At 41.2% G+C, this 27,858-nt stretch overlaps 2 protein-coding genes across 5 annotated transcripts in view; both read left to right on the top strand.

Moving 5' to 3' along the window:
- Positions 1-14,454, top strand: part of LOC137259277 (multiple epidermal growth factor-like domains protein 10) — a 68,371-nt gene extending 53,917 nt beyond the window's left edge. For 2 of the 4 annotated variants that reach the window (XM_067796910.1, XM_067796909.1), the window contains exons 17-23: positions 2,989-3,117; positions 3,379-3,507; positions 3,946-4,035; positions 6,672-6,947; positions 8,143-8,421; positions 10,832-10,856; positions 13,867-14,454. In XM_067796910.1, coding sequence (XP_067653011.1) covers positions 2,989-3,117; positions 3,379-3,507; positions 3,946-4,035; positions 6,672-6,947; positions 8,143-8,421; positions 10,832-10,856; positions 13,867-13,933 — 995 coding nt within the window. In that variant the 3' untranslated portion in view covers positions 13,934-14,454. Of the gene's footprint in view, positions 1-2,988; positions 3,118-3,378; positions 3,508-3,945; positions 4,036-6,671; positions 6,948-8,142; positions 8,422-9,532; positions 9,584-10,831; positions 10,857-13,866 lie in introns of all 4 variants that reach the window. The other 2 variants (XM_067796911.1, XM_067796912.1) reach the window with 1 other exon arrangement.
- Positions 14,455-16,330: 1,876 nt separating this feature from the next.
- On the top strand, positions 16,331-27,608 carry LOC137259487 (CD209 antigen-like). Its single transcript, XM_067797129.1, has 8 exons — positions 16,331-16,360; positions 19,223-19,333; positions 26,276-26,425; positions 26,508-26,657; positions 26,740-26,889; positions 26,972-27,106; positions 27,203-27,352; positions 27,435-27,608. The coding sequence occupies exons 1-8, from the start codon at positions 16,331-16,333 to the stop codon at positions 27,606-27,608; spliced, it is 1,050 nt and encodes a 349-aa protein (XP_067653230.1).
- Positions 27,609-27,858: the final 250 nt, after the last annotated feature.

Raw genomic sequence — 27,858 nt, 5'->3', positions numbered from 1 at the left:
CAACTGGTTGGGCCTATTATTGTGAAGGGCTGAACCTTTGTCAGTTAGTTTCCAACATTTCCGAACAGTCGAGATAAGGTCGCTGCTTAACATTCTCAGCCCCTCTAGTTAAATGGACACGTGAAGGTCCCGGGGTAGAATAGGCCTTCAGCAACCCATGCTTGCCATCAAAGGCGACTATACTTGTCGTAAGAGGCGACTAACGGGATCGGGTGGTCAGGCTCGCTAACTTGGTTGACACATGTCATCGGTTCCCAATTGCGCAGATCGATGCTCATGTTGTTGATCGCTGGATAGTCTGGTCCAGACTCGATTATTTACAGACCGCCGCCATATAACTGGAATATTGCTGAGTGCGGCGTAAAACTAAACTCACTCACTTCCCTCTAGTTAATGAAGTAAACTCGGTTTGCCCTAAATGTATGTGCTTATGTACAGTAGGTCAGGTCAAGCTGGACAAACAGTTTGCTCGTCTCACCGACTGCCCACATGGTTACATAGTGGGAAGCCATTTCCGGTTCCCCATTTCTAAACCCGATGAAAAAATCATGAAATTAAAGATGAAAAAAAGTGTAAACGAGTAAATGATGTGATTTCAAACAAAAGACACACGACGGAAGTTATATATATTTATATCTAAATCTCTGATGTAACCACATACAAACACCGGTGGTCCGGGCCCCGGAGAGTTCATGCAGCGCGTTGTCTTTGACGTCCAACAGAGCCCCCTAGTTTACCTGTGGCGACTCTAACCAGTTGCCTAGCAACCACCGCCCCGCCTTCCTGACTTGCACTTTGAAGCATACTAGTGCGAAAAAAGCCCATTATATTCAAATATTGCCAACATGAAGGCTGTGCTTGTGAGTTTGTGTGCCCAGCTTCTGTTCAAGGTCACTGTTGGTCAGTTTGAAGTCGTGACAGATTCAGGTGGGTAGTAAGTTTAATGATTGAATTCATCCTTGGTCTGTTTATGATTCATGTTGGTATGATTTAGTCCCATTTCTGGCAGTGATATTATCACACCTTTAAATCTTTAAAAATATAATTGATTTAGTGCGTTGTCCCATCTCTGATTTCCGTAATCTCTTTGCTGGCAGTTTTCTGTTCATGCAACTTAATTGATAACTAGTAAATTGCTTACTGGACTTGAGTAGGCTAGTTAAATTGGTTAGCTGAATAGGTCAACTGTACCTTACCAGCAGAGACACAATCAAATAAAAGAAACATGGCTGGCTAACATTATTTTATGGAAACTGATTTTTATTATTATTATTTTTTCTCACCAGTGCTCTCTGATTAAAGTTCCTAGTGTGAAATAGAGCATTTAATGTTTTGAAATATTAATATGTTCGGTTTTGTCATTATTTAAAGGTTTAGTGCCAGTTCAAATTCAATTATGTTTGTAATCAATTATGTGGATGTATATGTTTGGCGTAAAACGTCGCCGGCTTGAGAGTGGTGTCGTCTGACATATTCGTATACTTGGCGTATAACACTACCGCTGGTCAAATCCTTGATGATACGGGTTAGAACTGGTTAGAGGCTACAAGAGGGATCGAGTCATCGTATCCCCATTGCGCAGGTCGATGCTCACGATGCTGGTTCTGGTCCAGAATCAAGTAGTAGCAGTCTCCGTCAAACAACTGCAAAATATCTCTGTTCGGCGTTAGGCAACAATAAACGAATGAAACAGTTCAGATTTCAAAGTCAAAGCATTAAAAAGGGAGTGAGTGAGGGAGTTTAGTTTTTCGCCGCACTTAGCAATATTCCAGCTACATGGCGGGGGTCTGTAAATAATCGAGTCTGGACCAGACAATCCAGTGATCAACAACATGAGCATCGATCTGCGCAATTTGGAACCGATGACATGTGTCAGCCAAGTCAGCGAACCTGACCACCCGATCCCGTTAGTCGCCTCTTACGACAAGTATAGTCGCCTTTCATGGCAAGCATGGGTTGCTGGAGGCCTATTCTACCCCGGGACCTTCACGTGTCCATTAAAAAGGGATTATAGAAAACAAAACAGGTTGTGTAACTAGTTTATTTTGCCAATCATTATTAACCTTAGCTTCGATGAATTACTCTTAGTTTGAATGAAATATATAGAGACAGGTTATTAAGGTATAGACGAGTGAAAACATTCATCAATATCTGTCTTTGAATAATGATCGGGTGGTTATAGTAGGGGCGGGTATTGCAGCGAATTTTCATTTTGCTATATATTGCAATTCAAATGTATATATTGCGATATGTATATTTTTGACAGAATAAGAGTATTTTTCGTCACAAAAATACTTATAATCGAGCAAAAGCGAAAACACACCAAAATCACTTTGTTAAAGTAAATTAAGAACTCAAAATGAAGGAAACAAGTAAAAGAATTATTTAACATCAACACAGTGGTTACCAGTTTCATTACTCTGAAGAAAGACCCGGGATATAGACAGCAACGTGACCTTGTCAGGACATATCAGAGATCACTGGTAACATCCATTTCTTAAACATAGCGAAACAATTGTTCAAACATTAAGAACACAACCCCAAACCGAATTTAAATTGATTTCCAGAAACCGGAAATATCCGAAAGTTTCAGGGTGGTACGAAGTTTCCTGAATGCATATGGTTTTCGATCAGGGTGTTGCAATACGTGTGGATTTCATGCCTGAACCGATAAATACCGGTAAACCGGTTTCTTTAATGTGCCATTGTTGCTTATAATATTATATGTTGTCGTTCACACGTTTGCCATCATACTGGCATCGAGCTGATAATCAGTACTACCTAAGCCTACTAACACTCTAGCGGTAGAATGAATTTGCTGATAAAAACACGATTTTGTTTTATTTGCGCCTCTGGTTGTTAAGAGGACAAATATTCTTCTTTATGCCAATCATGCCAATTAGGTATTGTATTCGAATTCCTCCTTCAACACACATTTTGTTTCTTAGTACCTGATCGTCACCACGTTGTTTTTTTTTGTGGTTCTAGTTTGCCCGGTTGGAACTTACGGGGAAAAATGCAAAGGGCGCTGTCAACCGTGCGGCTTTGGCACGTGCAATCACGTTGACGGCGCGTGCGACTGTTACCCGGGTTACAACGGTTCCAAGTGTGAACAGAGTGAGTATATCAATCAAAACAACGATCTTCCGAAACGAAATAAAAATTCCACCTTTGTCTTGATCAAGAAAGGCTTGTGCGCCTTACGTCACACCAAAACAAAAACAACAACAACAACAACAAAAATTAAAAAAAAACCAGCAACATCACATAAGGAAAAAATGCCCCATCTTGTAGAGGTAAAAAATGCTGAAGAACTTCTGGTGTCAGTGCCAGTGTCAGCGATCAGAAACAACCACGCCATATACTTGTTTGTTTCAGGATGTTCCACAGGTCTGTATGGCGACAACTGCGCCTTCAGGTGTAACTGTTTGAACGGAGCCGAGTGCCGGAACACTGATGGCAGGTGCGACTGCAAGGCGGGATTTACCGGCCGGGACTGCGGACAAGGCGAGGGACCATATTATCATTATTTACCATAGCACTGCGTTTAAAATGGCGCCACAACCAATCGTCACAATCGACAAACAGGACATTCTTTGAATCACTCACCCGCTTGCCCGTGGCAAGTAAAAATCCAATCGGGCCAGAAAATCTCGGTAGTCACTGTGAGTGGCTACTGAATTTTGATGGTGTCATTTTCTAAATATATCTATCTCCGACTTGTTTCGTTAATATACTTTAATATTATGCATATTTGCGTATATGGATGCTCATGATGTTGATCATTGGATTGGCTGGTCCGTTCAGACGCCGTCTATAGCTGGAATGCGGCGTTAAAATAACAAGCAAATAAACAAGCAAGCAAGAATGCAAACAAACAAACACCATTTGATAGTGATCGTCTTAGCGGAATATTGAACTTCAAGGCAATGTGATCGGTTTCAGCTTGCACGGATGGTTATTATGGCCGGAACTGCCAACTGAAGTGCATCTGTAAAGCTGGCGAAATGTGTGATAGGTTCACAGGATGTAAAGGTGAGTGTAACTAATCATATCGTAATTTTGTACTTTTGCCCGGATGGGGTGAGTTTGGTATGGCACCCGTTTTATACATGCGAGAAGTTTATTGGGTTGATTTATTTTCACCACTCCCTGTTTATTTTCGTCGACATGCGTACAGGAAATCGCGGTTAAAACGAAGAGGTGGCTTTCAGTTTTTTATAACCGTTCGTGTCTGTTTTATGCGGGAGGAAAACGAGAAGCTATGTGTTTCTCTGTCGTTTACCCCTTTTCGGAGAAACTCAAGGCACAGGTATTGTGCCGACAACAGTTGAGGGACGTAACTCGGCATATTGGAATTTGGTTTTGAATAATGAGTTGTGTTTTACGTCGTTCTTAGCAATATTCCAGCAATATCAAGGCGGGGGACACCGGAAATGGGCTTCACACATAGTACCCATTTGGTGAATCGACCCCGGGTCTTCAGTGTTTCGAACCAACGCTTTAACCACTAGGCTACCCCGCCGCCCAAGGATGGTTCAGACGAATAGGAGAAAGGTGCTGGCATTCACTTCGGAAAAATATTTACACACCGCAAAAAGATTTTGTCTCTGGCTTTGAACCTCCCTGATTCCTGTTATGAGATGGCAAGAGTTAAGCTTGAGTCTAAGAATTATAATCTGTCTCCCTTGGTTGAAACAGGATCCCGGTTTCAATTTCATCCTTCATTATTCTTGGTTTGTCAACACCATACGCTGGTCTTGATCTCCAACTAAGTGATAACGATAGACTATTTGGTTTAAAGACATACATGGGTACATACATACATGTCTCTTTCTAACGTTGGGACCACAGGGGTTCGAATTCCTGGTTGGACAATAGACTAGACTCTTGCAATCGTATAATGTTTTTCATATGTATGATTTACACACGCACGCACGTACGCACGCACGCACACAGACTTTACGTCTTTCACCCCAAAAATGTGTTGAACTTGTAGGTCATTCTTTTACCTTCCTGCCCATAGTATTTAGTTTGTCTACCTGCTTGTCATATTTGAACGCTAACCCTCTGAATGACTCAGAAACACAAGACAGCCCTCATTGGTCAATTAATTTGTAAGGAATTAAAGTATCGTGTATCAACTTACAATTAATTTTGGATGCATGGAGTTTCATAATGATTGGTGACGTATATGTCTGTCTAGAATATTCATTTTGTGAAAACGTGCACTATATCGAAGCGGCCGAAGACAAGTATTACACATTTTGCGTCTACATTGCACTTTATGACATAAAGTATTACACTTAGGCCCAAACTAGGGTTAGCATGTCTGTTTATACCGGTGTCAATACGATAGTCAGTACTATCCAGTGTCCACCACATAAACTGACGTTCCGCCAACACTGTGCTACTGACACATGTTTACCTGCACCAAGTACTCATTTACAATAGTTAGTTAGGAATTTGTTAATTACATGTCCATCCTGGTAATACCATACTTCGTCACCGTAATGTTTTATTTTACTGTATGAGGGCTTGAAAAGAACTCTCGCGGACATATTTGGATATTTACAGGATACCCTTTTGGTAGCAAACAGCGTTTTAGTAGCTTCAGAGATAAGTGTCTCAATGTATTCGAAGCGTTCAATTTCATTTAGCCCATGGCAGTTGCTCTGAGAATGTTATTCTCTGTTATTCTCTGTTATTCTCTATGTTATTGCTCTGAGAATGTTATTCTGCGCTACTTACGATATGTTGAGCATTTTATCCGTGATCCTTGTAAATACCATTTTTCATCGTTTCGTACGAAGCGTTCTTTCCGAAAAACAAGGATTTACGTTTTGTTCATGTTGACGTCCGCTCGCCATGTCAGTCAGTATTTGTGTAGAGTGTCAATGTATTTTGAAGTTCGATTACAAAAAGGTCCAATATACATAGGTCATCATCGAAGAGTAACAGAAACAGTTCCATAAATTCGGGGTCGACAAATATTCCTCTAAGATCTGCATTTTCCAAAATGTCTGAAATGAACATTCAAGGACTGAGAGGGGACCCTTGTCGCACACCGCTCAAAAACTGAAAATACAGTCGGGGATTCAGTTGGTACTTATTTCTCCGATTTGTGAAACTCATTTCTGGTGTCCTTCGCAGTTGCATTGCAGGAAAATTGCTAGAAGTGGCGTAAAACTAAACTCTCTCTCTCAGTCTCTCTCATTTCATGTGTTAAACCCATTTCTGGTGTCTTCCGCAGTGATATTGCGGGAAAATTGCTGGAAAATTGCTAAAAGCGGCGTAAAACTAAACTCTCTCTCAATCTCCCTCTCTCGCATTTCATGTGTTAAACCCATTTCTAGTGTCTTCCGCAGTGATATTGCAGGAAAATTGCTAAAAGCGGCGTAAAACTAAACTCTCTCTCAATCTCCCTCTCTCTCATTTCATGTGTTAAACCCATTTCTAGTGTCTTCCGCAGTGATATTGCAGGAAAATTGCTTAAAGCGGCGTAAAACTAAACTCTCTCTCAATTTCCCTCTCTCTCATTTCATGTGTGAAACCCATTTCTGGTGTCTTCCGCAGTGATATTGCTTGAATATACTGCTAAAAGCGGCGTAACCGTACACTCACTCACAGTCTCTATCATTTCAATCTAGATATGTCATAATGTGTTTCAGCTGCTCCAAAAGATGCACCTCTCAGTAACAACGATGACAAGGTCACCAACAATAACGGCAACGGACAGAGCCAGGTCAAGGTCCCTGTGCCGTCGACCTCAACGCCTACAGACAACGCTGGCATGAACCCCCTTGTCTTGGCTATCATCGGTGTTGCTGTCGCTCTCGTCATCGTGGTTATTCTGCTGGTGCTGTTCTTCACGAGGAGGATGCGGAAGCTCAAGCGAGACACAATGACTGCCATCTACGACAACAGCCCCACAGTCAACGGCGGACGTAAGCTGCAACCATGAATTAAAGAAATATCTATCGAGTATTTTTGGAAAAAAGACCCAAACCCCTCGCTTTCTCACTATCTCATTAGCGAGCGAATCGCGACAGCTAATTCGTCGTAAAATGTCAGATTCAGAAGTTTCTTCGGCTTAAAGCATGTTTTGGTGCATGTATAGTTTCCATTTAAATCTGCATACGTAATATCACAAATAGGGCGATGGGATAGGCCAAATATCTAAGCGTTCGCATGTCGCGCCGAAGGTTCGGGTTTGATTTCAAATATGGGTGTGATGTTTGTGTGATTGTTGGAGTGATGCTATAGGCGGTGTGGAAGCAAACTCACACTGTCTTAAATACGGGTCAAATACAGTAGGTGAATTCCTGGTACAGGACCCACTTACCAGTGAAGATCCGGGTTAGGCTTGATCTTCAGCAACCTATGCTTGTCGTAAAAGGACGCTATCAGGGCCGCGTTGTCAGGCTCGATAACGTGGCTGACACGTATCGTCGTCATTCGTAACTACTCGTCTCTTTCCGTGACCTACAAGAAGACTCGTACCCCTATCGTACGCCGTTATTGCCAAGAATCGAGGCAAACCAATCAAATCGCGCGTAGTAAAACCCTTTTCAAATCATGAATGATTGAGGGTGATACTGTTGATCACTGGTCGTGCTCAGATTGGATCATTTACTGATTGAAACACACACTATACTTGTGCTTCCGCTCATTGCCGAGAGTACACAGAGATAACGAACGGTGTTGAGTGCGGCGTAAAACAAACAATAAAAACGAATCCACGGCGACGTTAGCGGGACATCATCGTTATGGTGTGATTCATTTATTCTCAGTAAGGTCTCAAGTTTTCGTGCACTTGAGATTAAAGTGTTCGCTCTTCACGCGTATGGATCATGTTCGACTCCTATCATTTAAGATCCCAGGGCTCTTAGCATGCCACCAGTGCAGGATAGTCAGTGTTCAGGAAATGAAACAGGAATATTCCTGAGTCATAAAACTGCATTCATTCACCACACCCACCGTTCTTGCACATCCTCGGTTCCCAATTGCGCAGATCGATGTTCATGTTGGTGGTCACCGGATTGTCTGGTCCAGACTCGATTATTTCCAGACCGCCGCCATATAGCTGGAATATTGCTGAGTACGGCGTAAAACTAAACTCATTCACTCACTCTTTTGCAGCCGCGATTGGCATCGATAACCCGATGTACGAGAACGTCTCTACTCCCTCGTCTATGCAGCCAAACATTCCGCCAAACATCCAGCCAAACATCCAGCCACAGCCTAGACTACCAGCTCGGATCAACAACCTCGGTGCTGCTGCCAGCGTCTCCAACGACCTAGCTGTCAAATCCGTCAACCTCAACGGCCCGACAACGCCTAAACTTCCTGTCGCTGAAGACTATGACTCGGATACAGATTCGATTGACCGAATAAAGCTGTCCAACGCAGAAGTTGCAGGTACGTGTTACATTTTGCATAACATATATTTTATATTTAGTGTCACGACGAAATAGTTTTGAGTGAGTTAGTTTAGTTTTACGCCGCACTCAGCAATATTACAGCTATATGGCGGCGGTCTGTAAATAATCGAGTAAGGACCAGACAATCCAGTGATCAATAACATGAGCATCGATCTGCGCAATTTGGAACCGATGGCATGTGTCAACCAAGTCAGCGAGCCTGACCATCCGATCCCGTTAGTCGCCTGTTACGACAAGCATAGTCGCCTCTTACGGCAAGCATGGGTTGATGAAGGCCTATTCTACCACGGGTAGACCTTCACGGGTAAAATAGTTTTAAAGCATTATGTCATCATCAGGGTACGGTTGCCCAAAACATTCTTAGTGCTAAGGTGATCGTAAATCCGATACCTTAACCTGTACGTACGACAGTCTTAGCACGAAGATCTTTTCATACAACGACGCCCTGATCGTTTACTCAGATAGGAACTCTGTGAAGATCCGAGTTAGAATTGATCTTCAGTAACCGCTACTTGTCGCAAGAGGCGACTGAAGGGATCGGGTGGTCAGGCTTGCCTACTTGGTTGACACATGTCATCGGTTCCCATTTGTTTTGGGAACGATGCTCTTAGTGAACAATGATCACTGGATTGTCTGGTTCAGACTCGATTATTTACTTAGTGGAATAGGTGGATCATTCGCTGTCGAGATCTATTACAGGCGTGTGTTTGTAAAGAAACAAAATAACGCTGCCTTTTAAGATCAACGATGTTTTAATGTATTTTCTCTTTTTGCAGAAATAAAAACAAAACATTCATATTACAGGATAGGAACATTCTCAAGTCAATGTTTGTGACAGTGAACTGTGAGATTTGCCTCAATGAAGATGAATATGTTAGATATACCACGTCATTGAGGCTTATAGACGACATAATTCAATATGTATTTTATTTAGAGATTAAAACCCTGGTCACAGTGTATTCTCCCGAACAAAATCATCATATCTGAATTAAAAGTGCGTGTTTGTTCTTGCAAACATATGAGCCCTGGAGACGGGGTTTCTCTGTATTTCAAAACATTTTTTTTCTGAATGAATTTTAATATCACAGCCCGAACAGAACAAAGGCTTTGAGAAGAATACCTTTGTGAAGAATTCAGCTGTGAGACTCTTAAGCGAATTTCAATATCTCTCTCAGTAGTTTCTGTTAATAATTAAAGATCTTTTCAATCATTAACAACTGCACGTATTGCACATTAGAAGTGACTTTCTATTGCTGTAACAAGAACTTTTGATGCTTAACTGCCGTCACAAATTAATCATTATCGCAGAACACTTCTGCTTCTATATATTTATAGTAACCAGCAGAAATCATGTCATACACAACTACTGTGGTTACCCCCAGTTAAAAAAAACACACCCAAAACAAACAAGCAAAAAAGCGTTTATCCTTAGGTGAAAACTATTTTGACATTTAATTATAAATGTTCAGTTGGCAAGGTAAAATTATGGGTATTAATTAATTTCATTTTATCTAGTTTACTTTTTTGTTTAAGTGAAATTTCATCAACATGTTTTCACGAAAAACCGACTATACTGTATCCCAAAAAACGTAAAACAAAGTTCATGATCTTGATCACTGGATTGTCTGGTCCAGACACGATTATTTACAGGCCGCCACCATGTAGTTGGAATATTGCTGAGTGCTGCAATAAATAGGGTAGCCTAGTGGTTAGAACATTCGCTCCTCGTGGCGAGGACCCGAGTTTTATTCCCCGGTTCCTCGGGTCATAAGGGTACTAAGTGCAAAATCCATTTCTTGTGTTATCTGGAATGATATTGCTGGAATATTGCTAAAGGTGGCCTAAAACTGGATTCACTCACTAACACCGCTCACAGTGTCTCCATGGCTACTGTTGGGACATGGGGAACCCTAGTTTGTCACAACATGTGATGTAATCACAGGCAATATTATAAAAAATCTGTGGTTTTGTTTTTCAATTTAAAACTTTCATCAATTGGCCGTTTCCATTCAGCGTTGGACAGCTATGCTTTTTTAATACCTGTGAAACAATGTGGGATTAACAACTCCGAAAATTACTCTGCTCGTTTCTTACATGTCCATTTCCCCTAATCATAAGCCTTTAATCCACTGTGTTGTTTTGGGTTAGCTTTGCAGTTAAAGCGTTAAGTCGTACCCCAGGTTCAGGTCCCAATATAGGCTCAGTATGTGAATAACATTTCTGGAGTCACCGATCGTGATATTGCTGAAATATTGCTAAAATATTGCTAAATGCGGCGTAAAACTACTCTAAATCGCTGTTGTCAGTGGCATGAATCAAATAAGAATTAAAATACCTTTAGTTCAGTCAGGTAGATTGGCTTTATTATCTTGAGCACTGTTTTGTAGAAATCTGTTTGCCCGGATTTTACAGGTAGTTGGACAGTATTCTTTTGCATGGGTTTTGGTCTCATCTTTCAATATCATTCTTACTAACCTGTCAGTGTTTCAGAGGACATACATGTACTTAGATCAAGAGATTTATGTATCATACGGGGCGACGGGGGTAGTCTAGTTGTTAACGCCTTCACTCGTCACACCGAAGACCCGGGTTCGATTCCTTACATGTTTACAATGTGTGAAGCCCATTTTTGGTGTCCCCCGCCGTGATATTGCTGGAATCTTGCTGAAAGCGGCGGAAAAGTATACTCATTCACTCTGTATATCATATGGCACATATGGTTCGTTGTATATCGAGGTGATCTTAGTATAGGGTTTTGGAAATGTATGTATTTTTGCTGTGAACCGGTATTGCGCTTTTTAGTGTTTTACTAATTGAGGTCAAAGTTGGTGTTTATTTATCTAACTTTCACTCCTGGAGCCAAACTCGATATTTTATAGTGCCTAAGGTCTAATTAACAGCTGCACAAAACAACATGCAGGAAGGCAAGATGTCAACGGTATTCACCTCTTCATAAAACAACATGCCTCAGCCCATTTGCCTAAAGTTATCTTAGCGCTAGGACTATCCTAAGCCTAGGTTGGAAAGTGTGAGTTACAATCGTTCGTTGCGCTGAGACTGCTTTGTACAAGTGAGCCCCGGTGAAAACCGTTCTCCATGAATGCATTTTCCTCTCAAATGCGTGTCTTAAACCCGTTTTTAATAATATTTTCCCATACATACCTTCCGTATAATTCACAGCGGCTTGAAACAATAGATATCCATTCATTTTCTCGAATACATTGCACAAAAGGTGAAACATGTTTTTAAAAGTGATATTATAACATACATTTCTGAGACGTTAGTCACAGCGGTGTAAAACAACATTCGTTGATTCATTTCCAGGAATACAACTCACAATATTTGAATCAAACAAATTTTGAAAATATGTCTTGCGATGTCGAAAAAGCTGTCGGCATCTTATTTCAGGACGTGCCCTCTCATTGTAGGTCATCAGTGTTCTAATGGCACTATGAGTCATTCTCAAAGCTTTACGCGTCTAGAGTTTGTCGAGGGATCTGCTGTTGATGACAGTTTGGTGAAAGATCGTATTTATTGGACGATACAGGAACGTGAGTGAAACGCTGATAAAATCAGAGATAGTGCATTGTCACGTTTTGCTGCTCTGTTCACTTGGACGTATGTGTCGGTTCGAAATCGTACATGTTGCTATTGGTAGGCGTCGCCGACCGTTGGTGTAGATGTTTGTCTTTGCCACTTGTAACATTTTGAATTATTACACCATATTATTTTCAAACAGTCTTGTTTGCTATAAATAATTATTTTTGTATAAGCCGACATATCATTAGAGACGCACCCAAATTCATTGACTGGCGGTTTTTTTTCTCGATTTTTAAGATTATTAGATGAAATATGATAAAAGTTCATGCGTAATAGAACTTTTCGAGTGAAAATCGATTATAAGTTTGTATCTGAATAAAATCGACTTAATATTATATAATAATCGAATAAAATTGTGCTTGGGAGTTGTGTCAGACCTAAACGTTCGTTCACCACTCGTCACAAGTTCCACGCAAGGCGTTAGACGCAGGGCGTTTGACGCTTCGTATTCCAAGCTCACCTGGATAGAAAGAGAGAAATGGATTCTTTGCTCCTTTGATGGTGGAAAGAACCTTGCTCAGACCCACAACATTTGACTGAACGTGAACTTCAAGTGAACAAACAACTGTCGATTTTCACGATGCGCTCGTTTGTTTGCAGTTCTGGCTTGTCGAGTTCAGCTTACCCTCACACATGTTGTTGTTGTTGTTTGTTTTGTTTGTTTGTTTTTTTGTGCAGTGTTATCAACGGAATCTGGTTCACCCGATTCTTACTTCTCAATGTCGTCTTGTTTTTAGATTGTGTCAGCTACTAGCATATAGAGTGTATTTGTTGTATTGCTGGTATATTCTGTGTGTCACAGACCATGCATGCTTCCTTGTGTTTACATTATAAAGCTTAGGTTACTGGCATAACCTTTGCAGTTACAGGGCTAATTGACGTACTTACACCAACAGCACTGACGCACATAACATGTACGCCTAATTATAACATACTTAGTTTTTGTTGCCATGATAGATATTTTTTTCATGAGCTGGTTTTGCTGTTTTGGTTTTTGCTTCAACCAATCATCATATCTGTAGTTTTGTGTTTTTTGTTTTATATAATTTTAAATGGTTACTTTTACATATTGACAAACATATACATACATACTGAATAATCTTTTTTCATAATTTAAAGTTGTAGTTTGTAGATTTCCATGTATATATAGGTTACCTATATATGTATACATATTTAAAATGTACACATGCGTGTAGTTAATTTGAGATTTTTTAAACAAAAATAATACCTAATACGTGGTGGATATACTTCATTATATGTACTGCTTGAGAAGTATTACATGAGCCAGCGCAGTGAACGCGTTTGTGACAAGGAGGCGGGGCAAGTAATCTGGACGAATACACGTAGTTGCTACAGGTAGACTGGCGATTAAGCACGTGCAATACATGCTGACCGTGGCGTGAAATCAATACTGCTGCTGTTTAACACGTGTCTCGTAGAGCGATTTATTTTAGCAAACTATCACGACACGATTCGCACGAGGAAATTGAACTTTTTAGTATTTAGTAGAGAACCCGTTTCCCTCTTTTTTCAAAATGGAATGTTCTGGAGGACGTTCCCATATATGCAAATTGGATCATTTGTCAGATCGTGGCTCATCTACTACTTGTCAAGCAGTATGTATCGACTAAAGTGCTCTCAGTCTCTCGAGGCGTAATGAAACAATGATGCATACTATCAGGTGATGCACGATAAATCATACTTTTCAATAACATTATTACCTCTGTGAATTTCACAAACATTTCCTGCAGCTGATTACGTATAACGTCATGTTCCTGTTAACAGTAATAAAATAACAGATGTTATTTGTTGTTAATTTCAGCGAAGCCTTCGACCACTACGACCCCCCTCGACGCCAATCACTACGACATTCCGGACCAAGATTTTAGTGATAACGAGAACCCGTGTTATCAAAATATGATGAATGCAGAACATCAGATAGCAGCGAATGAATTAAAGAACAGCTCCCTTGCATAATATATCAATACAGCGAAATCACTTCCTTTTCAAAATTTGTTCAAGTTCATGACATATATATGACATAATATTTTGATTGAATATATACTCACGAAAACAAATAAGGGAACACACGAAAGTACGAGTGTTCCTTTATTCTTTCCCTGGCTTCTTCACAAGGTATGCATTGCACTGTGGGTGAAACTTTGGCAATAAAGAAAGGAACACTTGTACCTTCATGTGTTTACAGTTTTGTTTCCTTGAATATATTTTGATTATATGTGTACCTTCTTGAAAACGTGATTGGATGTCACAGTAACTACCATGTTTGGTACGTTTATATCCATGACATGGGATTAGAGAAGACGTACTACTAAACTGGTTTTCTTAATGGTTCATTGTTAAAAGTTAAACCATCAAGTTTTTGTTAATTAAATGTTACTTTATTGTTTAATGGATTATGTCGTGTACTATTGACAAAAATCGCGATTGTTTGTTAGAAATCTTCAGAAGGTATTGATTTGCCCGACATATGAAACTGGAGTGTAACAACTCATTATAACTTGTTCACTGGTCACGATGGGACCATGGGATGATGTACCCTCGATGTTTGTTTATGTTCCCTGAGTCCGAAGGTACATCAACCCCGAGGGACAAGTGAACAAAGTATATATCTTACCGAACACATCAATGTTAATTTTGGATTGTTTGAAGCACGGGTATCAAACATTTTGTAGCTATCGTTAGGTTATAGCAGACAAGAAAAACAGATGAAGAGTTATCCCCCTTCCATCGATTTCCATTTGCAAAACAAGGTAATTTCCAGACATCGTGCGATTCAATGTGATTCGAGATAAAGAATTACTATGAAACGAAGTACCAAACTGAGTTCGGGTTACACAGAATAGGTTACTCGCTATAAGCGGGGTACAATGACAATAATAGAAAAGGGCTCAGCCAATCAGAAAACGACATTTATGTCAGAGGGAATATAGATATGTATGTGTGTGAGTGTGTTTGGAGACACAAAGCTGTCTTCCCGTACTGTTGGTGTGTGGATCATGTAAATAGTAATTTGGAAAAAAGATCACGTCTTTCAAATTGAAAAAAACACCTATATTGTTGGTATACTGGGGTTCCTTGATCTTGAGATACTGAAATATATTGAAAACTCATGATTGTTGTTTGTGTAATATTGGACGAAATGATTATGAATTAATTTATGTAATCAAATGCGCCAACGTCAGGGGTTTGACTCTCATTTGATTCTGGGGCGGGAGGGTAACCACGTGGTTCAAGCGTTCGCTCGGCACACCGGAGACCCGAGTTTCATTCCCCACATGGGGAGAATTCTGGTGTCCCCACCGGGATTTTGCTAGAATATTACTGAAAGATGGGTAAAACTAAACTCACTGACTTGTTTAATGTAATTCGATCTGGACTTGAACACAAAACATTCCCGATGTCTTTGAATATGATAATGAGTTTACATTATGTTTTAGTATAACAACTGCGAAGACTTTGAATGTCCAGAATGTTTATGCATATTAACCATTTGTTTGTACATATATTTCGTGTCATCACATATTTCATGCTTTTACCACAAGTAAGTTACATTTTGTATGTTAATACTAATTAGAAGTTTAAAGCGTTCGATCGTCACGCCGAAGACCCGGGTTCGATTCCCACTATGTGAAGTCCATTTCTGGTGTTCTGCGCCGTGATAATGCTGCAATATTGCTAAAAGCGACATAAAACCATACTCACTTACGGAGGTCTCAACCTAGTACAGTTTCATAAAAGGCGACTGATCGTCGAATTTACTTGTACTTCCGTTTCAATCATAATATGTGCCTTTTCTCGTGACCCAAGTGAGTTTATTGGCTGTTGAACTTAACGTCAGCGGCCATCTTGAATATTGCTTCTTGTGGGTTTTTTCTTGGTTCTCACTATCTTACGTTAAGGCATACTATATCCAGGTGGATATTGGAGTCTTCAAGATAAACTGGTCTCGAGGGGATATAAAAAGGTTCTTATTATCACCATGACTCATTCAGGGTAGAAACTATATTTTGCTTTCGTGTCTTTGTGATTCTCTACATAGCCACCGTCTCCAGTTATACATTTCTCCCACCATTTCTTGACCTTGCACAGACCGGCTGAATAACAATCCACCTCTTGAATGACCCCATTCGAGTTTCAAAACGACGGCCACGAAGTGGATTCTTCATCTCTGGATCATTGAAATAGACCCAACATTAGCCCACGGTTACAACATTCTGAAGAAATCCCCTTCATCATGCTCCAGAAGCTCCAATGCATGTCGTGACATGTTCCGTGGAGTCTTTGAGGAGGAGCCAGTAAACGAAGAAACCTGGCATGCTGACACTTTGGACTTGTACAGTTAGTCATGAATAATGTTTCATAGCTCAAATCGGTCTCATGCGTAAATATGTGCTTTGTTACACGGCAATCTTCTTGAACCAGTGCCTCGACTTTGTTCATGGAGTCCATATCGTCAGGTGGCGTACACTTCTTGACTCATCTGTGAGGGACATGTGACCGGTTTGGACCGGTCTCAATCTCTCAGCAGTGTCAAAGGATAGACTATCATCACCACACACATATTTCATCTCATCGTGAATTTGTGGTCTAGCACAGCCCTTTAAGTGCAAGAAATTTAATTTTGCTGGGTGCCTCAATCGTCTCCATATTTGGGGGTACTGATGTGTAGGAGCGAATAGCACAAGACTGGATGTAGTAAAGTAGATAGTTCTTGATCCATCACCACGACAAGAATCACCGATGTTACAGTCAAAACTTTTATCATGATTGCTCAGTTACTTCTTGGTGATAACTGAAACATTTTGATACCCCTTCGAATGTATTCTTGCCAATATTTAACCTTGTAAATCACATACACTTATGATACAGTGAGTATTATCTTAAACGGGCCGTTATGCTGGGACATTCAATGAACATACAGTATTGCATAAGGCAGATAAATGCATACTGTTGCGTAAGTGCTTCGTCCAAAATGTGTTTTTGTTTCGTTTGGTTTTCATTTTGATTAATGTTTTTTGTTGTTTTTTCAAAAGAACGATATGTTTGCTTCTAATTAGATTTTCATATTTATTCGTTAGAGAAGCAAAACTATTCTCAAATATTAATTAAACGATGTACTATAGTGTAAGCTTTTTCTTTCCTGTTGAGTCGTTTGTGTATCGTTGTTATACGATATTTTGAATACTCCACATTCACATTTGTGAAGCCGATATAGAAGCCATATATTTATAAATTTGTCTTTGTCACTATGGGTCCAGTTGGTACAGAAAAACCATTTGTTCCTGTGGTCGAATCCAGTTTTGCCCTCATAGTATCTTGATTCGTCCAGGTTCTAACATGCAGTGGTAAATGGAGTATTTGTCCGTGGTTTCCTCCAACACAGAACGGACACAACGCGATGTAACTGAAATAGTGTTTAAGGTTGCGTTTTCCCACATCTACCTTCTCAGTTTTCCTTAATGGCGAATCGAGGCGTGTTTTGTCCATATCATTCATGTGCGTAACTCAAGAGGTATATTTTCGAATAAATGTCATCCAAGTGCAAAGAAATTTTTGTGTGTCTTAATTCATGTTAGAAGCTAGTGAATATAACGAGAAATAGTGTGAGTTGATGTAAGCAAATGGAAACATCGAGACTGTTGGACCGAAATCGGAGTTTGCTGTTCTAGGTAATCCGTAAGTCTATGCAGTTACGGCAGCTCGTCACCTTACGTACGATTTGTGGATCGGGGCTGTGGACAGTATATTTAATTATTACCCACGTGCTCAACGTATGGGTAGTTGCATACTAATTTGACTTGACGACTAACTAACGACCTGAGCTTCTAACGATTTGATTTCATAAACGACGACCCCTCAATCACGTCACGTTGTGACAGAACTGCTTTTCCGTTCATAACAAATACGTCTGTTCATTCTACAATTTCTATGCATTGTGAGAATGTAAACATTGCCTTGTCGTTGTTTAATTGTGAGTCGAACTGAGGTATTCTATCCGCCCAGAAAACATAAACGCAATGTTTCCACCACCTCGGTCACGTGCCATAGGAAGGACGCTCGTTTCTTATAAGTCGTATGTATTGCGGCCTCATGTGTAGTAGTATCTAGTTATTATCTACGACGGCGAAAATATCGGAATTCATATTTTTCATATGATGCCCTAGGGCATGAACAATGCCATGACGTCATGTTTCTTCTGTGACGTTGACAGCCGGGTTCCACGGGTCTTTTGCGCCAAGGAACCAGGCCGTGACTTTGACGGAGGGTAGCCAGCCTTTCGTGCTTGAAAGTAGATTTGGGTATATTGTCCTCAGTTTGACTATTTCGGTGATATATAGAATATTATATCAATGCCCACATCATACTATGTATATGACACTCGAGTCGAAATGTCAGCATATCCCTCGTTCTCGCTCGGGAAACGCCAATATTTGGGCCCTGTTGTCGTAAACTTCCTGGAGGAAAACTAATTCTGGCTTTACGTCATCTGGCATCACAGGTCATTCAGGACCTGACCTGTGAAGGTCTACCCGGGGTAGAACAGGTCTTCAGCAACCCATGCTTGCCATAAAAGACGACTACGCTTGTCGTAAGAGGCGACTTACGGGATCGGGTGGTCAGGCTTGCTGACTTGGTTAATACAAGTCATCGGTTCCCAGTTGCACAGATCGATGCTCATGTTGTTGATCAGTGGGTTGTCTGGTCCAGACTCGATTATTTACAGACCACCACCATATTGGAATATTGCTGAGTGTGGCGTAAAACTAAACTCACTCTCTCACTCACTCTGCTTTAGACTCTTTTATTTACAAACCGCAGTCAGATTGTTGGAAAATTGTCATTGACGCAATAAGCGAAAAGACTGGTAACTTCAATCGGAAGCGACGCTTAAGCGTCTATCCACTCATAAATGTCTACCTCAAAGAGGATCAACCCCCCTAATTACTAGAAGAATCGTATCTGAAAGGTCGCGCTGTAACCCAGAATTCCGGATTTTGACGACTGTAAGTGAGATATTTTCAATCTGAAAGGTTTTCGGTAGAAGCCGTTTATTTACGTTGGTGCAGGATTAACGTATGACGTGATATGTTGGGAAAGGAAGTGCCGTAAAATATCGAATAGTCAGGCCTCTTTCTGATCAAACGTTACATCTGCAGGTTGTGTCGGCTGATGCCATGCACGATGCTGAAACTAGTTTCCTCGGCTCTCCTGTCCTATTCAAATACATGGGGAAGCAACAGGGGGAATTTCTCCTGGAATTCATCAGGGTCAGTAGTGCTGTACATCGGTATGAATAAACATGAGTCCAATAAACTAGACGCATCTGTTTCTGCAATATTTGTCTCCGTGGCCCCACAATGATGGACTTGTCACATTATTTGATAGCTGCTGATCAAACCACACGACCACGTAATTGGTAACCGCAGCGGGACTCAGAGCTGGAAGGTGTTGCTGGCCGAAGTGTACCACGTCCCATATGGCTTTCCTACATTAACAGCTGGCGCCATTGATGCGTCCAGGACATACCCTTCCCTCCTCGTCACCACATTGTTACTCAAACATCCTCACCAACAGCCTAATAGAATTACAGGAGCGGTTAGCCTCGGCTGTGAATTTATTAGACTTAAAACCTGATACTGATGGTCACCATGTCTTAGCGATGTTATGTGGAGGTCAATGTGATTACACAGACGCCATAACCAAATTCTACTCTCACCGACCCGTGAAGGTCGCGGGATAGAATAGGTCACTGTGCTTGGGGTAAGAGGCGATTAAGGGGATCGAGTGGTCAGGCTTGCTGACCTGGTTGACACACGTCATCGGTTCCCAATTGTGCAGATCGATGCTCATGTTGTTGATCACTGGATTGTCTGGTCCAGAGTCGATTATTTACAGACCGCCGCCATATAGCTGGAATATTGCTGAGTGCGGCATAAAACTAAACTCACTGACGGTATCAGCTCGACGTTTGTGAAGGTCATGACGCCACACGACACTCATCACTTGTCTGGTGATGAAGCTGTGGTCTGCAAGCCATGATATTTTTTCTGTAACCTGAAGATGTCTTTGGGGTATGGGTTCATCCACAGGGTGTCAATCAAACCTTGACTTCAAAGGCTAGCCTAGTGTTTAACGTTGGATGAATGAGTATAGCTTCACGCCGCTTGTAGCAATGGTTATTGATATAATGACTGCAGACACAAGACACAGGCTTGGCAATACGCACTGGTGCCAGTATACACGTGGGAATATGTATACAGGGTGACGCTGCTCACTCCCCAACTCATTCACTCACTTACCCTCTTACTCACTTACTCACTCACTTCATATGGGCGGAATGTGTGAAACCTATTTTTATGGAGCCCCCACCATATTATGGCGTAAAAATCGGCGTAAAACACAACTTGCTTACTCATTCACGGTTTTGTAAATAATAGACTACATTTATGTAAATGGTGTTATACAGAATTTGTTTTTTAAATATAACTTTGTGTGGTTGAAATGGACTTGTGTGTATGGGTAAATCCCGCCTCTTCGCAAAATGACAGAAATATTCACGATGCGGCGTGGCGCAGGTAACGAGGCGCATTTCACGATCGGGTTTGACTTTGGTAATCAAGCTAACTTGCAGTGATACTGGTGCAGTCCTCTAAGAATGGCGTTAACCCATCTCGCCGATTCATTTCTGCGTGTCTCCCAAATCTTTTATTGACCATCATCTATTCGATATACATCAGCCGAGTGCTCTAATATGATGAGTGCATAATGTAAAATGTCTTTGATTCATCTCATTCGGCGGAATAAAAACATATTATTTGATAGCAAAATAATTATCTTCATTACAGATCGCTTCCATCTGTAATGGAATGCAAGAGATGTAAATTAATAAACCGGTTATCCATTTATGGTATTATATTGATAAATGCTGCTTTCGACAGAACTACTTATACGATTTAGACGGCATCAACTGACTGCCAAGAGAAACAGCATAGACACGAATTTCTGGAGTAATTCTGAATTATCCATAATAAATCCTCGAAAGTCTTGAACTCGAGTGGGTCATCACGAAAAGCAGTATTTATTCATATGACATCTGTGATTTATGATCACAAGGAAAACAGTCATATGACATCTGTGATTTAAGTGGAACATAGCTGATATACGATGGGGAGTAATTACAGAAGTTACTCCCATGACAAAACACTAATATGCTGATTGTTACATTACCAAATACATATAGATGAACATATATTAATCTGTAATCATTGAGCAAAACTGCGTAGTGACTCCAACCCGCAAGTCATCTTAACTTGAGTTACTAAAATCCACTATGACGTCAAGTTATGGCGCCATTCTGTTGTTTACATGTCACGATATTGTTGCCATAATGTTGCTAGTCTGTAGTGAAAATAGACATGTTTGGTTTCAGAAGCTTTTTTCGTTTATTACATAATAAAACAACGGTAGTAAATTTGGTAATTTCTGGAAAATTTGGTCAATACTTGTTTTCATGGAATCTCGAACGGTAAAATTGACCAAGGTCCATAAAACATACAGACCTCATCACCAGTCTATGATTGTATGTTATTGCAAGGCCATGTAGTCTAGCAACAATGTGGCTAAGTTCATGCTCTGGATTATGACAGAAACATTTACTTGTACAAGAAAACGTATCCACCTCGGATGCAATCTATGCATGCAGAAACACCCTTACCGGTGAACTGCAGATCAAAGCAAAATACACGTTTGACCCAATTACTGCCCCGAATCATCAACGAAGCAGTATATCACGATCACCGTACCTTTGCGATTTACACACGAAACGGTGCCTAACTTATGGTATTGATGACTGACCATGTCCAGAGGGCTTTTACCGGCGCCCTCCAGACGCCCATTTTTCATTGAGACGGTTCCTGATTTCTGTACCCAAATCAAAATCAATTGCAGGCTCCATGTTCTATATAGACTCACACAGACCGAAGTTGTAGCTCTTACAGTCTATCTATGTTCCTGGTGTCGCTGAACAATTTGCAGTTGATGCAAGTGTTGTTTATACTTAGTAGCATTAGTATAAATGTTATTAGTTGATAATTTGCAAACTGTTTTATCTTGGTTATATGGTGGCAGGTACGCTTGGGTTAAAATTTAGAGATGTGTATGAAGATACTTTGTGGGCAGGTGGGCACGTTTTGGTCAAGGCTCGCAAATCTTACACCTAACCGGTTCTGTGATGTGGCTAAATTTGGGAGTTCCCAAAAGGACAGTAGAACATCTCAGTTACTACTAATACTGATATAAAACTAATTACACTATTTGGACAGTACATGTGTATATTTCAGCCAATATACAGAGTAGGGCATAACTAAAATATATACGTTCACTCACTTTATTCAAAATAAATACATGTAAAATATTACACCCAAAAATTCATACCATTTTAGTTATCAAGAGTAGGAAGCATCATGTCCATTCCGACACGTGTGGCCAAATCGCCTGGATTGCCTCAGCTACGTGACATGAGGATATTCTGATCCTTTGATCGGAGATACGAATTTCAAATTCACTTATATAATGAAACAAGCACAAAATAAACACACAACTAAATCAACAAAACAAAACAACAGCATCAAAATGTTTAAAAAAGACGAAACCCCCCCCCCCCCACCCCTCCAGAAAAAGCAAACAAAAACAAAATAATTGTATTATCCAATGATTGCAAGTAATTTCGTTTATTAATGACCCTACTCGTTAAATGGAATAATGCGGCATAAAACACAAATCAATCAATCGCTCAATTTTTTTAAAAACATTTAACATGGCAAAGCTCTAGAAGTGAAAACCCTTTAAACTGAGAAATGAGACATTGATCCTCAAGTCCTCTTCGATTTTGTGTACGTATATACTAATTGTCTGTTTCGGAACAATCTAAAAGACTATAGCATTTGTCGTCATATAACATCACTATAACATTTGTCGTCATATAACATCACTATAACATTTGTCGTCATATAACATCACTGTAACACAGGTTGCTCAAGGTCAGATATATTATTCATTCCAACACATTGCTGGAGATCCTCTTGACTGTGACTGTGTGTTGATGAAGGCAGTGTAGGAAGTGTTTGCAATACTGATTCAGATGGTTCCCCACTTTAGCCGCAACGTTGTCGAGAAATCGAAGACAGCGACCAGATGTGTAGCCAGTGTACGAGATAAGATTGGCTGGACTGTGTTCCTTGCACACAGATATGCTAAAGCTAGATTTGCAAGTGTGTGAAACGCTGGTTTATTTCTAATTCGATCTCCAGGCGTCAGTTTTGTGGACTTGTCAGTTGATACAAAGGATTAGGTTTCATTACTGATAGCAGTCCTACTATCGAGTTGACGGTGTTAGAGTCCTTTATTCGACTCAACTGTCAACAATAGAACAACGTGAACAACAATAGAACACCTTTCTAGGGCGTTCTTTATCTGAAAGGTGTATCAATTTAATATGATTGATGAAACCGTTTTAATAGTCGCTATTTGTCATCCACTTGACCGTGCACAGTGAAAACCAATGGTCAGTTAAATGTAACGCTAAAACTGCTGCTCTGTTGCTAAGCCATACCCTAAACTTGTTACACCACTAAGCGGAACACACACACACACACTCTCTCTCTCCCTCTCTCTCGCTCTCTCGCTCCCTCTCCCTCCCTCTCTCTCTTTCTCTCTCTCCCCCCCACCCCCCCTCCTCCCCCTTCTCTCTCTCAGCGGTCAGGGAGCTGCAGGTTATGTCCTGAGATTTTATTAAATGGCCATTGCCATTGAAACTCTAGCGAAGAAAACCTCATGGACATGTTACCGTAATTCTGTGAGGACCCGTGAAGATCCAGATCAAGATCCTGGGCCTAGATTTTCGAAGCTCTCTTAGCGCAAAGATAGTCGTGGGTTAATGTTAATGTATGGCACTAAGAGAGCTTCGAAAATCTAACCCCTGGTCATCAGCATGTCTGTCGTAAGAGGGGACCAACGGGACCGGTGGTCACATTTGCAGGACTCCTGCCACTGATACTGCGTACACCCATACTTATGATGTCAGTTCCAGTTCGTGGATTCACGTGTCAAACTCAGGTAATTAGAGACCGCCGCCATACAGCTGGAATATAACTGAGTGCGGCTTTAAACAACAACGACGCAGACAAATATACTTGTCAATACACAATGAAAACCAATGGTCAGTTAGATCTGACAGGGCATCTGATCCTGGTTGCCAGACCGTTTAGTAAACGTGTTATATTGTATTTCACGGCTGTCAATGTATGAGGCAAGTCTAAATCGACGCCAAGGTTTATCATTTAGATGGAGCACAATGTCCTGAAGCTGTAGCTCATGCATCCTGAATTCAGAGGTTTCAGTTTAGAGAGGTGTCCATTGCTGATGAATATGAGAAGCAGTATGTCGTCTCTATTTGTAATCACTGCTCAAGCATCAAAGAACCACCAACATTAAAAGACAAAACGGCGCTCCAACTGACGGAGAAAGCTTAAAGCGTGTCTGATAAACAAATTTGCACTTACTTATTGGTTCAAACGTACTTTATTATTTTTGAACATGCGGGGTAGAATTGGTCATCAGTACCTCATGTTTGTCATAACAGGATCGGGTGGTCAGGCCTGCTCACACGGAGGACGCATGTATGGTGTCCAAATTGTGTAGATACAGCTGGAATACAGTGTGCCGTAAAACTTAACTCACTCACTCACCCATGACATTGCCGAGACTGACTAAAGCCGATTGATCAGTTTGTGGATCATCAATACCAGGAGCGCCTACCTGCCTAAAAACCTGGCAGCAGAAACATCAAACCCAAACATCAGCTTATCATGCAGACTGATCATCAAATAAAGAATATAGATGTCTTAAAGTGCTGTAGCTTCCTGGAACTTCTCGCTTGTCATTCCGCGCTTGTCGAACAATATCGAGTCTGAAATTGGTTTTGATGTGGTTCGGAAAACAGGAACCATATCAATAAAATATGTGTTTACAGGGCGCCAGTGGAACCACACGGGAGACGGCCTAACATTAATACTCTTGCTTCAGATCCTTCTTGTCTGTAAACGGTAGGATGCCAACATAATTACACGCTGCTTATTTGATGATCCGGGCGGTAACTGGTTTTATGGCTTTTATGCGCATTGTATTGTCCAGTAAACCATCGCAAGAGACGTTGCTGCGGGCATAGTCCGTTGTGCAGGCATATGTTTCCCAGTCTGAATAATGGGTACTGTGAACATCTAGGACAGTAATTGACCCGTCTGTCTATATGTGTTTTGCATTGAACACGAAACCATCGTTAGCAGTATTATTCCTGTAATATATTGCATTTTTATGGCGCATGTTTTATTCTGTAAATAAATGAGTATTATGATGATGAAGGGCAGAAGTTTGTATGAAGGTTTTATGCTCATTCTGGCCAGAAAACCAGTGGCTTACAAGGCCCTCTTCTAGAATATACTACACGGATACAAAGATTGCGTAATAAAATATATGAGGAAAATAGTAATGCTGTATTGACTGGTTTATCTCAGTGATTACTCTTAAATTTTGTTCTATTTCGGTACAGTAACTATTGATAGCTGCTGCACACGAGTGATTTTTGTTATTTTAGTTACATGTAATTTCTCAGTAGATAAAACACATGCGGTACTCATCAGACGCGATTTTCAATGAAGGTCAGGTCATGGTACAGTAAAAATCGTTTATGACAACCGACAGATACTGTTTTACATAACCCAGCCACAAGCTAAAATAAAACAAAAACAAAACAAAAAACCAAAAAAAACCCAAAGACAAACAAAAAAAAACCAAACAAAAACAAACAAACAAACAAACAAACAAACAAAACAAAATTTAAAAAAAAAAAAAAAAAAAATATTGCTAAAACGAAATCAAATTAATTTGCTTCTTTATTAATGTAGTGTGTTGAACAACAGGGCGAAAATGAAGTCATGTTTCCTTCTGGAAATCATTTATCATCATGGTTGATCAATACACAAAGAACTTAGTTATGCACCCCCTGACAATTCTCACGACTGAATGAGCCCCAATTTAACCCGTTGGATTATATCTGGGCCATGACTGGTAGTCACGTACAGCAAGGGGATCCTTCTGTACAGAACCTGAACCAGTCCTTTACACGAGGAGCGGCGTAGACTGTCCCTTCACAGGATCAGGAGGCTTACAGGGGGTATGAGGAGGAGAGTGCTAGGGATCCTCCTGTACAGAATCTGACCCAGCTGGAAGCTGCTTTAAACGAGGAGTGGCGTAGACTGACCCTTCACAGGATCAGGAGGCTTACAGGGGGTATGAGGAGGAGAGTGCTAGGGATCCTCCTGTACAGAATCTGACCCAGCTGGAAGCTGCTTTAAACGAGGAGTGGCGTAGACTGACCCTTCACAGGATCAGGAGGCTAACAGGGGGTATGAGGAGGAGAGTGCTAGGGATCCTCCTGTACAGAATCTGACCCAGCTGGAAGCTGCTTTAAACGAGGAGTGGCGTAGACTGACCCTTCACAGGATCAGGAGGCTTACAGGGGGTATGAGGAGGAGAGTGCTAGGGATCCTCCTGTACAGAATCTGACCCAGCTGGAAGCTGCTTTAAACGAGGAGTGGCGTAGACTGACCCTTCACAGGATCAGGAGGCTTACAGGGGGTATGAGGAGGAGAGTGCTAGGGATCCTCCTGTACAGAATCTGACCCAGCTGGAAGCTGCTTTACACAAGGAGTGGCGTAGACTGTCCCTTCAGAGGATCAGGAGGCTTACAGGGGGTATGAGGAGGAGAGTGCTAGGGATCCTTCTGTACAGAACCTGACCCAGCTGGAAGCTGCTTTAAACGAGGAGTGGCGTAGACTGTCCCTTCACAGGATCAGGAGGCTTACAGGGGGTATGAGGAGGAGAGTGCTAGGGATCCTCCTGTACAGAATCTGACCCAGCTGGAAGCTACTTTACACAAGGAGTGGCGTAGACTGACCCCTCAGAGGATCAGGAGGCTTACAAGGGTATGAGGAGGAGAGTGCTAGGGATCCTTCTGTACAGAACCTGACCCAGCTGGAAGCTACTTTAAACGAGGAGTGGCGTAGACTGACCCTTCACAGGATCAGGAGGCTTACAGAAGGTATGAGGAGGAGAGTGCTAGGGATCCTCCTGTACAGAATCTGACCCAGCTGGAAGCTGCTTTACACAAGGAGTGGCGTAGACTGACCCCTCAGAGGATCAGGATGCTTACAGGGGGTATGAGGAGGAGAGTGCTAGGGATCCTCCTGTACAGAATCTGACCCAGCTGGAAGCTGCTTTACACAAGGAGTGGCGTAGACTGTCCCTTCACAGGATCAGGAGGCTTACAGGGGGTATGAGGAGGAGAGTGCTAGGGATCCTCCTGTACAGAATCTAACCCAGCTGGAAGCTGCTTTACACGAGGAGCGGCGTAGACTGTCCCTTCACAGGATCAGGAGGCTTACAGGGGGTATGAGGAGGAGAGTGCTAGGGATCCATAAGGAATGATCTAAAATGCTTCTTCGGACGATTAGGGGGCTGATAGTGGATATGAGGTGTCAACTACCATATAGTTACATGGAGGTTGCGCTCAGAACTGATCTTGAGTCGTGTAAGAAATGACATTTTGAATGTTAACATTCACCTGTAAATTCATTATGAAACATTTTTGGAGCATACCTGTACAGACATGGTTTTGTATGAAAATGAGTGGCTCGTTTAAACTGCGCTAAATCAACATGGATTCCAATCAGTTTGT

The sequence above is a fragment of the Haliotis asinina genome, chromosome 13 (genome assembly GCF_037392515.1).
Source record: "Haliotis asinina isolate JCU_RB_2024 chromosome 13, JCU_Hal_asi_v2, whole genome shotgun sequence".
In the NCBI taxonomy this organism is placed as follows: Eukaryota; Metazoa; Mollusca; class Gastropoda; order Lepetellida; family Haliotidae; genus Haliotis; species Haliotis asinina.
The sequence above is the reverse complement of the archived record's forward strand: the minus strand, read 5'-3'. Positions and strand labels throughout refer to the sequence as shown.

What these genes read in the sequence shown, in the direction of transcription:
- LOC137259487 (XM_067797129.1), top strand. Translation starts at nt 16,331, where the DNA reads ATGTTCCGTGGAGTCTTTGAGGAGGAGCCA. An exon ending in TTCTCCTGGAATTCATCAGG is followed by an intron (nt 19,334 to 26,275) that starts GTCAGTAGTGCT and finishes GTCCCTTCACAG; the next exon opens with GATCAGGAGGCTTACAGGGG. An exon ending in CAGGGGGTATGAGGAGGAGA is followed by an intron (nt 27,353 to 27,434) that starts GTGCTAGGGATC and finishes GTCCCTTCACAG; the next exon opens with GATCAGGAGGCTTACAGGGG.